Below are 15,340 nucleotides of genomic sequence, written 5' to 3' on the forward strand. Positions count from 1 at the left end.
ATCTTTTATCATAAGAACAAAACGTCTACATGTAGGACATATGTAGGATTGTGCAGAATTTCACTCAAATATGTGCATGTTAAACAATGTGACCTGACAATGTGATCATGAATTCCGTGTCACTTATCTATGTTGTTGTTATTGTCAGCAGCTGGGAAATCCCCGTGACGTCATTGGGAAACACCCCGCTTTTTCAATCTCTAACACAAATGAGTTCCTTGTCAGAGTTACGATAAGTATCGTAACTCTGAACGATCTGCGACAGGTTTACGATAGTTTCGAAAATCTATCTTATCTTAACCTTAAGATATCTTATCTTTAAACGTAAGTTGTTAAGATTTATCTTAGCTAAGATCGTTTCGAAAATCTAGGCCCAGAATGTTGGGCATGGCATGGCATGGATGGTAGCTGTTCATCATAACATTGTTGAACGCTTATAAACATGCGTCTTACCTTTGTGAGACAGACACTGACAAGCAAATATTGTGTTACATAATATACATGTTGTACTTACAGAGCATTGATGAGAAAGAAGACATCGCGAAGAGAGACTCGAAAACCATTGATTTATTGCTTGGTAAATTCATATTACCTGTGTCCATTGACCTGCCTTAATCACATGATCTAAACTCAATGTGAAGACTAAACGTTGAAATTGCGTGGAATTCCTAGTCATCTAAACCACGATTGCAAGTTCCTGAAAGTCATCAAATGTTTGTTTTGGCATTTTTCCCACACTAAAACCATGTACCACTTTAATAAAACTGATATAACATGAAACGTACGTTTGTCTCATCACACATGTATATGCTGATGTATATATTGATGTTACAGGTGTGGCCAGAGAGTGCGGTTTTCATCTGCTGAAGTCAGAAGTTGTAGACCGATCAATGATGCTGAAGTGTAAGTTCATATACTAGTATCCTCCACCCCAATACAATATTACATTTAATTACATCTTGTTCAAGTAAAATACAATGTTAAACCATACGAGCACATTCAAAGGCAGTTTATAAAATTCAATCACCCATAGCGATTGCAGGGTTCACCACTGGCCACATGTGAGTGTCCCATGCTTGTCACAAGATGGAAGATTTTGTGTCTGCCACTAACGAAGAGAATAAACGTCACGTTGTTGCGTTAAGGTCAAGGTTAATGCGATATCATTAGCCCTGTCCAGGCGATATCTGTAGTCCAGTCAACGTGGCATCTGTAGCCCTGTGATGTGAAAGAGTATGGCTTTGCTCAAGAAATACTCTGTATTAATGAGGATGGCCATATTGCGGCCAATACTTTTTACTGAGGATGAGATTTTCTTTTAAGCCGAAAGAGGCTAGGGTTCTCCTACGAGTCGACTATAGCCTATAGAAGTGGATCGTTACTCTTGAGATCAATCACTGATTTCTTTTCGAATATTTAGTGGCCGTAGTAGTTGTCAGGGAGCTGTGATCCAGAGAGCAGAGTGTCATTAAACAAGGATAAAGTAATAATGAAAACGTGGTAATAGTTTCACAGATTTATTATTATCAGCTACTTGTAAATATAGATGACAATAAAAAGTATTAAAAATCAATTACCTTGACAACGATCACTGTTTAATTAGACCATAACAAATAAACTAAGCGGCAAAAGAAAGTATAGGTTGGCAATTTATAATTTTCCTAAAAACAGCGATAAGATGTGGAAAGTGTGGAATATGACTGCCCAGAAACAGGTACCAAAACACACCCCATCCGAACGCGCCACCTTTGTCGGCGCTCGTGCGGTGACAAAAAATGGTGAAACAGGTTTCCCGCCTATGGCATAAACTGCACGTGCATGTAAGCTGTATCAATGCGTTCGACTGCAGGGTATAGCCACACGAGATGAAAGGATACAAAAGAAATGCCTCGACTGTCACAGGAGCAGAGAGAGAGAGAGAGAGAGCCATCGGTATGGACTAAATGGGGGCAAAACAGGTCCAAATTGCCAGAAGGTTTGGTTGTACACCATTGACAGCAGCCAGGCTGATTCAACGGTACAGGCAGACACGGGGGACACAGGACAGGCCTAGAACCGGACGACCCCGAGTGACAACACCATTGGAAGACGGTCAGATACGGCTCATTCACCTGCGAAACAGATTCGTAACGGCGACGGCAGCAACAGCGTTGGGACATCCCATTAGCCACGACGACTTCGTGCTGCTGGAATCCGAGTGTATCGTCCTTTCAGAGGAATGGTACTGACTGCTCAACATCGACGCACGAGAGTGCTATAGGCGAGGCAGGTTCGACGCTGGCAAGTGAGAAATTGGCGTTGAGTGCTGTTTTCTGATGAACGTCGGTTTAACTTGTTTCGAAATGACGGCAGAGAGCGAGCTTATCGACGCAGAGGGAAACGTTTGGCTCCGGCGTGTATTCGAGAGGTCGATCCATTCGGCGGGGGAGGTGTCATGGTGTGGGGCGGTATTTGTGGAGATCAGAAGACTGATTTGGTGATTATACAGGGAAACCTGAACGCTGTGCAGTACAGAGGCCAAGTGTTGCAGCCAGTTGTGCCTCCGTTCTTACAAAACCAACAGCAGGGGACATTGTTTCAACAGGCCCCATACTGCAATACTAACTCGGAACTTTCTAAACCAGCAGAACGTTGACGTTTTGGCCTGGCCTGCCCACTCACCCGATATGAATCCATTTGTGGGACCATCTTGACAGACAGATTAGAGCACGCCATCAGCCTCCCGTCAACAGACAAGAATTGCAGCAGGCCCTGAGAGACGAGTGGCAACGGATTCCAGTCCACGTCATCAGAAGACTGACGTCATCGATGAGGCGGCGCATCACAGCATGCATTGAGGCAGGTGGACGTCATACACACTATTTAAGGCAACTGTGTCGACAATGAACTTGTAATGTGTCTGACAATTGTTTGGTGACATTTCAGACAACTTTTGAAAATGAAATTTCTTACCCCACAATTGTTTACCTTGAACATACATTACCTGTGATTGCACAATTTCATTCAAACTGTGGTTGATCAATAATTTGTTACCCTTCCCTAGATTATAAACTACCGGGCAAAAGAAAGTTTTCACTGACTTCACTTGACCAAACACCTAAAACAAAGGCATGTGTGAGATTTATGATGATTAATTTATAAACAGAAATTTTCCATGAATTAAAATGAAAATGCAATGAAATGCCGATATTGCATTCTCCGCAATACACAAAGAAACAGTCAAAGGGTCCAAATTAAAAATTACACAAATCAGAGTTCATTGAAAAAGTGTATGAAGAGTCCATTAATGACACAGTAGTCAGGTAAAACGTCATCAATAGCGAGTGTGACCACCCTGGGCATCCATGCACGCCAACAAACGCCTCCTCATTGACGTCGTCAGTCGGCGGATAACGTCAACAGGAATCCTGTTCAATAAGTTCAATGGAGTCTGTTCAAGTTCCTGTCGGTTCGCTGGAGGCGGTACATGTTGTCTCAGCTGACGAACAAGATGATCCTAGAGATGTTCAATGGGGTTCATGTCTAGAGAAAAAAGATGGCCAGGGCAATTTGTTGACGTTAACGGTCAGGTAGTCTTGAGCAGTTCGGGTGGTGTGAGGCCTTGCGTTGTCTTGTTGCAAAATTGATCCTCTTGGCTGATGTTGAATAAAGGGCACCGCAACAGGTCTTAACACTTCATCCCTGTATCGCTGAGAATTCAGGTTTTCTCGGATGATAACCAGCCGTGTTGTAATCTGGCCACAAATGCCACCCAATAACATGACGCCTCAAACTCCAAACGGGTGAACTTCTCTCATGCAGTTTGGCGCCAGTCGGTCTCCCCTTCGTCGAAAAATTCGAACTCTGCCATCGTTCCTGAACAGACAGAACCGACTTTCATCTGTAAAGAGCACTCTCGCCCGGTCACGTCGCTGCCACTGACGTACAGTTCGTGCCCATTGCAGTCTGCGTTGACGGTGTAGACGGGTCAAGGCCATTCCAAGGAAGTGTCGGTAGGCTCGTATACCAGCCGTACGAAGTCGTCGAAGGACTGTTCGTCTGCTGATGGCATGCCCTAGTGCTGTTGCCGCCGTCGACGTCGCCGCCACACATCTGTTTCGGAGGTGAATCTGCCGGATGTATCGGTCTTCGGCCGGTGTTGTCACTCTCGGTCTTCCCGATCTTGGCCGGTCTTGAGTCTGTCCTGTCTGTTGGTAGCGGATTATCAACTTGCTGATGGTGGTCTGGGAGCAGTTGAAGGTTCTGGCTATCTGACGTTGAGTAGCCCCCATATTGACCATACCGATCGCTCTGTCTCGTTGTGCTTGTATAGGTCTGGGCATATTCTTGGTGGTTTTTTGCTTACTGAATGCCTGCTCTGTCCAACGTCGGTATTTATGCCACAATCACGCACGTGCATTTGGACCAATGTCTCAAAATAACGTTTTGCACGTTTTCAACAAAGTATGATTTGGAAAGCTGCGTTCGAAAATCTGCATTGTGGTTGTGGTCATGATGCATTTGGGCGAATGTTTTCAGCGGGAGATCAAACCTGTACCAGCGTTTTTGCTTTTTATACAACTATTTTTAAAGTGAAAATTTTCTTTTGCCCGGTAGTTTAACATAATTCACAACAAAACCTCTTCTTGTTTTTTTGTGAATGCAATTTGGACCTGTGTTACCGATCGCTCTCTCTCTCTCTCTTTCTCTCTCTCTCTCTCTCTGCTCCTGTGACAGTCGTGGCATTTCTTTTGTGTGCTTTCATCACGTGTGGTTATACCCTGCAGACGAACGCATTTATACAGCTTATATGCACGTGCAGTTTATACCATAGGCGGGAAACCTGTTTCACAATTTTCTGTTACCGCACGGGCGCCGTCAAAGGTGGCGCGTTCGAGGGAGGTGTTTTTGGGTACCTGTTCCTGGGCAGTCATATTCCCAATCCCCACTTTCCACTAGTTATCGCTGTTTTTAGGAAAATTACAAATTGCCAACCTATACTTTCTTTTGCCGCTTAGTTTATTTCAAAACATGATTTTTTTACACATAATGTGGCTTATTGTTTATTGGGTTATTTTTTGTTTGTGTCCTGTACCGATAATGCTACGTATCTCCCATCGTCAACCCACGTGCGTCCTGCAATGTATGACACAACACTTTCTGTTAACTTCGGGCTCTTCCATCTCTTTCTGTAATCGCAAAGAAGGCCCGGCTGTGAGTCTAGGCTATTTCTGCCTCAACAGAAAACACGATTCCGCCTCAACACGATCGCGGATGCACATTTGCCACATAAGATGCATTTTCTTACCTCTCAGAAGCCATTCATTTCTGATGTCTGCACGTTACGATGTTTGCATCACGTGACGGTCACGAGGTCCGTTATATTCCGGGTTTATAATGGCTATGAGCCACCCCACGGAAATAGCCGATCGTGTTCAAATCGATCTTAGCATTGTTTTACATTTTAACAATTTCTAAGTCGCAAATGATGGTCATGTCCTGTGTCTGAGGCTGTGAATCATTTGATGAGCCATACTAGACCTGTTACTAACTAATTCCCAGTTAGAGTTGAAGGATTATTAGTTGATCCAATATAAACATAAATCATACATCCAAACGTACTACAATGTATATATTCCTTGTTCTTACTTCTGCGCTGTGATTATATATTTTATTATTATATTACTTTATTATTTATATATCAGTATATTGTACTAAGCAGTGAAATCCTAGTATTTAAATGTAATTAGATAACCTACCTCTAACTATCTATCTCATGTTTTATTCACATGTTATCTGCATTCATATTTTGTAGGTACAAATCTAAGGTATGACAAAGACAGAGTCAATCTCGACTGGGTCCACGTCAACACAGAAGGAAACCTGGTCAACAGGGAGTCGAAAACCAGATATGCAGGGGAGGGGAGACAGACGAACTACTGGGGCACATGTAGCACTGCCCCCCTCCCCCGGGCTGGCTGTCCCCAGTACTGGGAGATGAAGTCCAGGGTCAGTCTGGACAAACCACTCACAGAGCAGTGGCACCTCATGGAGGTTGGTGTCTGTAGGGAGGAGCAGAGGGACGTGCGTCATAGTATAGCAACATGTAACCACTCCTACTGTATGAAAGCCTCCTTCTCTATTAAATACGGCTGGTTAGGCAGGTACACCTGGAAGGAGGAAAAGTGTGTGCTGTGTTCGTCTGACACCCTCCCCAACACAGCAGGGGCATCATACACACTGCATTACGGTGTTGTCTATGATGACGCCAGGAAGAAGATTGTTTTCATTGACGTGAAGGAGAACAAAGTGATTTCGACGTTAGACAATGTAGACTCTAGTCAGCCACTGTGGCCGATGTTCGGAATGTGTAACCCCAATGATGCCACTGTCAGCATGACACTTGTAGTGGGCAGCGACATCAACATGACAGAGGAGAAGAAAGCCATGATTGTTAAGGCGCTGTCGTGATGGTGACAGTGATTGTCAAAACTATGTCGTTATGGTGACAATGGTTGTCAAGGCGCTGTCGTGATGATGACAATGATGGTGATTGTGAGATGAGGTGAAATGGGGTTTGACGTCGCATGCATCCACGTGCGTGGTTGCTTGTACTAGTCCTGACTGATGCCGATTTCATAGTTAGCCCACTGAGATATCGCAGTTTAAACATGAATACCCCAGTCAGACAGTGTATACTGACTCTGAACCGACCCGTCCTTGTTTTAGCACCATAATGCCGAGCGCCAGACATGGTAACAACAAGTGCCATCTTTCAACGTCTTTTGGTGTGACGCGGCCGGCGATCGAACCCCTGACCTTGCACTCTACAGGCAGATGCTCTACCACTAGACCGGAGAGGACGATGGTGATTATGAATTGTAGTAGATACTCACTACTCAGGAACAACAGCATGACTCGAACATGTCTTCTTTCTGAAAGAAGGCTTTCATAATGATCATGTAGTAAATGACATCATCGTGTATATAAATAAGACTTTGTTGTTTTGAGTTATGATCTGCCGCGCCTATAAAATATAACTTCCTGCATCTCTAATCTTGATATGATATGTGTTAAAAAACATTTAGAAATATGGGTAAACTATAACATAAAATAATACATAAAAACAACTTCATACAATGCTTCCTATAATCATAATCTTACATGTAGTCTTTGAATCATTGGTTGTATCGCTGTAGCGCACGTACATTGCCATTCGTGGGACAAATTACATGTCCAGAGTACAAAACAAGTAATAACGATATTCCCTTCAAGACACTCAGTTATCAATCACACTTAAATCATCATTATATGAAGGTGACTGAATACAAAATATAATAATACATTTAACACTTTTTCCAAACCACAAGGGCACATGCAATGAAATGTAATATGTCGTATATTGATCGCAATAATTATATCTGGACCAGAAGGAACATTGATAGACTAACTTTTTCTATTCTTACCCGGGAATGTCAATATGAGTTGTTATAAGATGGTTATTAGACTGAATAAAATGACATTTGTGAATAAAACCACATGGAATAATTTTGATTCAAGAAATATGTTTTGAGAATATATTGTTTGGAAAATAATTACATCAGCCTGTTGAGATGGTTGATTCGTGACTATAACATCACAATTAAAGTGACACATCGTGTTTATGTATTTGGCCGTGATAATTTTGTACCAAGGGACTTTAATATCAGTAATTGAAGGAAAAATACAAATTGGTCAATGTATTTTTCGTATTTGGTTTAACGTGAAATACAAGGAGTATAAAGGAACATTGTCAATATATATATTGTTCCTTTCTACTCCTTGTATATGAATTTGTATCTATCTATCTCTCTACCTCTCTCTCTATATATATATATATATTTAATAAGTGAGTGAGTGAGTGATAATGGTCAACCTTCCTCAAGAAATATGGAGGCAGCGATTGTACAAAAGATTTGCATACAACTTTACAGAAATGCATGGTTGTATCATAACCTGCGATTTTATTATATTTGTATTAAAAGTTAACATTTTTTGTAAATAAGTGTGCAGTTTCCTCCGTGATTCCAAAGTAAGAAATTAGACTCATGTGGAAATGAAGGTAGGAATATTCGTTCATGCGGAAACCAACAGCAGCACCGACACCGACACCGACACCCACATCAGTTATTATGTCAGATATAACCTAGTTGAATTACGGGATTAACATGTCATTGCATACGATGACTAAAGGCTGACGTTGTCGATATTCTATGCAAGATCAACCCTCAGTGTAACTATTCACACTAACCACTGCAGGAAGAGATGAGATCCTGCGTCAGGTTTTGGCATAAGTGTTTGTGGGCTGCAAGTGAGTGTGGGTGTGATGTGAAAGGTGCGGGGTGCGGGATGTCGGGTGAGTTGTGTTGTTGTGGTTATAGGGAGAGAGGTTGGCAACGTTTGATGGGGGTGGTTGGAGTGCAGTGTGGGGTTTCGAGTGTACACAGATGTTATGAAATTGTTTTCGCGTGTACATGTTATCAATAAACAATTTCGTGAAAACGGATTTCTTTAATAGTTTCAATGAATTGGTCCGTTCCTGAATCATCCGTTTGCTGCCTTTGTTTTTGCATTATATTCTTCATGAAAACCATCCTAGCTTTAAAACTTTGTATTCAATATGTGTAACCCAGGGGAGTCAGATTGATTAGTTTTTAACACATAAGGGCCGAAGATCAAGAATATACTGAAGAAGTTACACCAACGATCTAAGGCCAAGGTCAAAAGTGATGAGAGTGCTTCTTTCATTATGTTGTCCTTCGCTAGGGGACATTACTCTGTCTTGTTCAAATAGTTCAGACATCATTTGAAATGAGAGAACACGAATGTGAAATATGGTTAGCAAAATAGTATCTGTTGCCATCTGTTAAGAATTTTGTTATTTTGTAACCACAAACACGATAAGTAAGCAAAGCGCTTGGCATAACCCAAACAATTTCAATCCATTATTTCTGTATATATTGTTTGGATATTATTCAAACTTTGTATATTTGCCATTTTCGGTCAAGATCTCGTATAGCGTAGGTTGAACGTTAAATGAACATCAGCAGTTGCCACATTAATGAATATGTGTTTTCAAAACAAATATTACTCTCAGACACTTTTTCAAAAATATAATTGTGTAGCATTCAACAAAGAGATAGTAGATCATTTTTGCATGAACACCAGTAGTTTGTGCTGGTTCACTATACTATGAAACCTCAGTGTTAACTTTTGAAATGAGTGAATAGATACTAAGATATTATCAAGTATAATTATAAACAAGTTCGCACAACACAACTGCCTAACTTTCTGTATAACGATTTTTCCGTGTTGATTCCCAAATTGAAATACTAGTCCGGACTAATGACGATGTTATATTGCTGGCCCACTGAGATACCACGCCTCAGTTTAACATGAATACCAAAATCAGACACAGTATACTGACTCTGAGCCGACCAGGCCTTGTTGTCGAGCGCCAGGCAGTGTATCAACAAGTATCATTTTTATTACCAACGACGCCGAATGTGCTATAATCTCGTATGTAAATCATCTTTGTAAATTAATGGTCCCGATGCAATCTCACGCAATAAGACCTCAGCAATACATGGTAACGTTGCCAGCTTTGGCGGCAGGTTGTATCGAGTTACGGTTAAGAGTATATTTGGGGATGCATACAGTATTTCATCACTAAATGCATTATCATCGTCAGCATATAACGAATATACCGCTAGGTTATGTTTTAGTCTAAGCATCTACTCACAAGCTTTGGATCCGTTAAGATCCGGGTTGATATAGATCAGCAACCCATCTTTGCCACAAAAGTTGACTATGCTTGTCGTAAGAGGCGGCTAACGGGACCGGGTGATCAGGTTGGCTGACTTGGTTGATGCACGTCATCGCATCCCAATTGCGTGGATCTATGCTGTCACGTATTGAATCAACAACACAAACACAAATTAAGTTTTAAGAAAGATTTATTCCTTCCATTTAGTTAACTTTAAAGCCCAATATCAATATTTAAATGCAAACTAATACCCCATTTACTTAACTAGCTTAACTTACCCTATCCTACTTCTATTACAAATGTCCTACTACCAACAATACTAACATCTACTACTAATACTAATATCGTATTACTAACAATACAAATATCTATTTTTACAATACAAATATCTACTACTAATAATACAAATATGTACTACTAACAATACAACTATCACGATACTACTATCTAATACTAATAGTCTACTTCTAACAATGCTAACTCAGCACTAATACAAATGTTCTAAAAATAACACAACTAGTACAAATTAATAACTTCGTGGGTGTACATATATACAACAACAGAAAAACACACCCAAAAAAATCAAAGTCACTCTGCTGTCACTGTCACATCACTTGTATACAGAAAGCTCAAGAAGTCTGAAGTCACTGATCAGTTCACACGAGGATACTTCCTCGTAATATATAATGGTGATCTTTACACCCAGGCGATGTTTTCCCTACGGAGTTAAGGGTGCCTGTGTCACTTGGATGGCACGGCTGTGTTCATCCTATGATGTGCACTGCAACGGAGATACTCCTCTCCTTACGTAGTGTCGGAGAACGTCTCTCCTTACGTAATGTTGGAGGTTCGTCCTTCCTCCTACGTACTATCGGAGATACCTCTTTCCTCCTACGTACTTGACTATAAGGATAACCGGCCAGTTCCGGGACACTGCGATATAATACAAGCAACTGTAGTTACTGAGGTATGTGTCACTACCTTACAATACATACAGCAATGCACCAAAACTCTGATTTACATTTTACTGAGTGGAACTGTTTATTCTTTGATCATGTTGTTGTTATTGTTACAGTGGCTTTACGTTATTACAATCTATATGTGTATATAATTACATTTGAAAACAATGCATAGCTCAAAATTCTATCCTCTAAAATACAATTCTACATGAAACAAATAAATGTAAAAACTTACGCCAACCAGAGTAGAAATCTCCCACAATATAAGTCCATGCCTGAAATGAACATACTGATTCTGGCTGACTGTACAAATTATTACCCTGCCCCGCTATTTAAACTGACCCCAAAGTCCAAGCTATCCCTGACCTCCCTTTTGTTACACAAATTAACTCCCCAGCTATCAGCCGTACCCAGTCACGCTTCCCTGAACCTATTTCCATAGTATTACCTGACAATATCTAAAAACAACCCGCTAAGCTTAATATATTAATGTAACAATACTATAATACATGTATCTAAAGTACTAACATATAATTAATATGTACAAGATTATCTGTGATCTTGACAGATGCTCATGATGTCAACCACTTGATTGTCTGGTCCCGACTTGATTTTTTTACAGACGGGTTTATTTCGGTTATATCAGCAAAGGGTGAAATGAAGTGGTCCTTGCCGTATGTCACTTTAGATATAAACACAAACACGTATAAGGTGCAGACAAACCAAGAGTAATAATCAGAGATTCCAACTCTCGATATAGACACCCTGGCGACACTGACGAATGCAACTCTTTGACTGCATTTGATAATAACTCTAGTACTGTTCAAAGCGGCTTTAAACCCAACTCACCCACACACTTACAGGGACATTTGAGCACGTAAGTGGCCTCTTTACCAAAACGACACATTGAGAAACAACTCTGTCTTCATTTATATCTATTGGTACATGAGAAGCTTTATCAATGGACATACACGCCAATTAATATAAGCGACAAAAACACAATTCCATATTCAAAAGAAATTTCGGTTGTACGATTTCAACCATATCACGAGCATGTGTTTTTGAACCAGGTGAGTGAGTGAGTGAGTGAGTGAGTGAGTGAGTGAGTGAGTGAGTGAGTGAGTGAGTGAGTGAGTGAGTGAGTGAGTGAGTGAGTGAGTGAGTGAGTGAGTGAGTGAGTGAGTGAGTGAGTGAGTGAGTGAGTGAGTGAGTGAGTGAGTGAGTGAGTGAGTGAGTGAGTGAGTGAGTGAGTGAGTGAGTGAGTGAGTGAGTGAGTGAGTGAGTGAGTGAGTGAGTGAGTGAGTGAGTGAGTGAGTGAGTGAGTGAGTGAGTGAGTGAGTGAGTGAGTGAGTGAGTGAGTGAGTGAGTGAGTGAGTGAGTGAGTGAGTGAGTGAGTGAGTGAGTGAGTGAGTGAGTGAGTGAGTGAGTGAGTGAGTGAGTGAGTGAGTGAGTGAGTGAGTGAGTGAGTGAGTGAGGTTTACGACGCCTTTTGCAATAATCCGGCAATATCACGGCGGGGGACACCAATATCACGGCGGGCTTCACATATTGTACCCATGTCGGGAATCGAACTCGGGTCTTCGGCGTGACGAGCGAACGCTTTAACCACTAGGCTACCCGACCGACAACTTAGGTGACACTAAAATTATTCATATATATTCATGTTAGATGCAACCGATCTTTAGAAGTGTTTCTTGAAAATAACCATGTTACGAACCTTGTAGAGAGTGGATGTATTACCATACAGTTCTTTTTAATATTCAAGCAACATCACGGAAAGAAATCCGAGAATGAACTTCATATGCTGTGTCCTTGAGGGTCTTCCCATGTCCTATGAATACTGTAATCAATCGGTTACCCGATCACCTTTTTTGTACATACATGTATTTCAACAGGATAAAAGTACATTATATTTCCAAAGCTGTAGTATATATTAGTTCCTGTGTATCGCCACCTGGGAAATTCAAACTGAGCCGGCAAACCAGAGATAAATGTATTTCAATTCATTTTAACAAGGGTACTGAACTCACAGAACAAATATAGAGAAATTGTCAAACTTCGTTTGTGTGTAAAACACGCATCATTAAATCTAATTGTTCTATCTTCAGATGTCACTATTTTTATACAAGCTTTATTTTCCTAACTATGCATTTATTTATTATATATCAAAAGTATATAACATAAGGGAATCGATAATGTACGCTATGAAATTGTTGCCTTTGTATAAGTTTTTACTGCATTCACGTACAGTTCTAGATAATGAATGCCACAAGGCAAAGTGACATATATACTGACCCCTATGATTGGACAATACTGCTACATCAGTGGCATGATCTCTTCTCCACGACACAAAAGCTGTTATCACTGAAGTACTGTATATTGGTGATTACGCCTCCTTGGCCTACATTCATAAAATCGACTCGTATACATTGTTTGTTACATTTTTCTTCATACAAGTCACCTTGGTCATACTCAAATGACACAAACTTTAACATATTACAGTGTACACGGAAAGCAAATGGGGACATGTGTCACAGTTTCAGAGTGATGTCTGTCTCCAAAGTCATGTCGACTGTTATCATCTTCACTCACTTGCTTTATTATACTGTTGCACATGACAAAGAGTATCGTAATCATAAGAAACACAAACGTGCATTTTATATGATCCAAGCACAATGCATATGTGAATAACTAAAATTTACATAATATCTTGATAAGGTGATTAAATGCATTCATTTAAGAATTGAACGTCAGTTTGGATGGGTTCATTGAAGTGTGAACGATTAAAAAGCGCTTGTTAAACTGTGTGAACCTCCGAGCTTGCAAACCAATTCGGACGATGCGGAATGGACTGGTGGGGATTGAACCGAGTTTTGTGTTAATTGTCAACGTCAGGGAGGGTTATATTTGGAGTTTGGGATTTATCGCGCGTGCTGTAATGCTTTGCTTGGCTGGTGTTTCTTGTCACCTGAGATGGACTTACTGTATGACCTGATGCCAACTTCATTACTGTGCCCCGTTTCTCGTCATATGCCGCTGCTTCTCGGCCTAGAATGCACGGAGAAGGTCGGCCAACTCAGAAACCGGAATAGTAGATTTCTAATTCCGTCTATGGATATTTTCTCGTCTCCAATGACCAATCGATAAAACAGGAAGGCAAGTTTTGGGGGTTTTAAGTTTCTTTCCTTACCTTTTTATGTTTTATGGTTTCTCAAAATCTTAGATTTTGTTTTACCAATACGATAGTAAATCGGATTTTAGTTTGGGATTGATCAGGACGAATCGCGTTTGCTCTGTGTCAGAGGCCACATCTGAGTAGGGTACGAAATGTTTTCATTGGTGCTAGATTCATGTCATTTCCAAAAACAGGCATCAAAGTCAGTATAGCTTAATAAATATTGATGGAAGTAGTTCCGTCAAAAGTTCACACGATCAATTTCACAAAAAATTGTTCACATCGTGTGAACTGTTTTTGTCCGTTCACAGGTGTATGAATTCAAAATATAAGAGCACGTGACTACCCCTTCAGCCAATCAGCATGAAAGAAACAATGTAAACTTCAAAGTATGAAGTTATATACATGTGTATCATTACTTACTTTTCATCAACAAATAAATTATAGTGTTGTAAATTCTTCAGGTGGTTATGATACTTTAGCTGATAATTTACTGCTATCACGTATAGTTCGCGTGTCGTGTTATCAGATTAACATGATTACATGCGTAAATGTAAGGTGACATATACACCTCCTATGATTGGACAAAACTGTACATCAGGCGCGTGATCTCTTGTCCGCGTGATGATAGCTGTTACCATTGAACTATATTGGTGATTACGCCTCAAGCCCTTGGACTAGATACACTTGACTCGAAAACACGCTTGTCTGTAACATTTATATTTTATGCTATATGTACTTGCAGTGGGTATACATTAGATCAGTAACCCACAACCAGTATAATTATGATATGAATTCAATGATTGATTAATACTTCGAAATAAGACATTCTTGAGCCATAACATTAACTGACAATAGGTGTCAATATGTTTGTTGCAGAGAATCGCTAGTCTTCATTCAACTGCGTCGATCCCGATAACGCACAGAACAGCATGACAAGAACCGTTTTATCAAATAGATCAAACTTTAACCACGTGTCGCGAGTTGACCCTTGATTGAGCTCTGAGTATTGCTTATACCAACCTACTATTCAAAATGCGTACAGACAACACATCGTTTAACATACATTGATCAGACGAGGTGCTCAGATCATATTGCTGTGATTCGTTGCTCCAAGCATGCCTGCCAACATGAACAGTTATGCATACAATGCATACTGAGACATCAGGCTTCCTACGTTTCTCTGTCGCTAAATGTCAATTCTGGTTGCACCATCTGGAAGATTGTTCCCAGGCGTCACATGGATATGTGATAGGTATGGGCACAGCATGTTCCATACATCTAATTCTTGCATCCACCCGTATTGTTTTTTTCTTAAATCAATGGAATTATGTTTTCAACAGAAAAGAAATCTTCATACAATCCCCGCTCCCTGATATTCAAGTGACACAAATTTGAACATGTGATATTGTACATGGAAAG

General features: G+C 40.6%; 1 protein-coding gene across 1 annotated transcript; it reads left to right on the forward strand.

Annotated features, from left to right (window-relative positions):
• The first annotated feature begins 780 nt into the window (after nucleotides 1-780).
• LOC125377434 lies at nucleotides 781-6,571 on the forward strand. The gene is made up of 2 exons (XM_048390776.1): nucleotides 781-903; nucleotides 5,795-6,571. The coding sequence occupies exons 1-2, from the start codon at nucleotides 891-893 to the stop codon at nucleotides 6,448-6,450; spliced, it is 669 nt and encodes a 222-aa protein (XP_048246733.1). The 5' UTR covers nucleotides 781-890; the 3' UTR covers nucleotides 6,451-6,571.
• Nucleotides 6,572-15,340: the final 8,769 nt, after the last annotated feature.

This window comes from Haliotis rufescens, unplaced genomic scaffold, assembly GCF_023055435.1.
Source record: "Haliotis rufescens isolate VD_foot unplaced genomic scaffold, xgHalRufe1.0.p SCAF_9, whole genome shotgun sequence".
Classification (NCBI taxonomy): domain Eukaryota; kingdom Metazoa; phylum Mollusca; class Gastropoda; order Lepetellida; family Haliotidae; genus Haliotis; species Haliotis rufescens.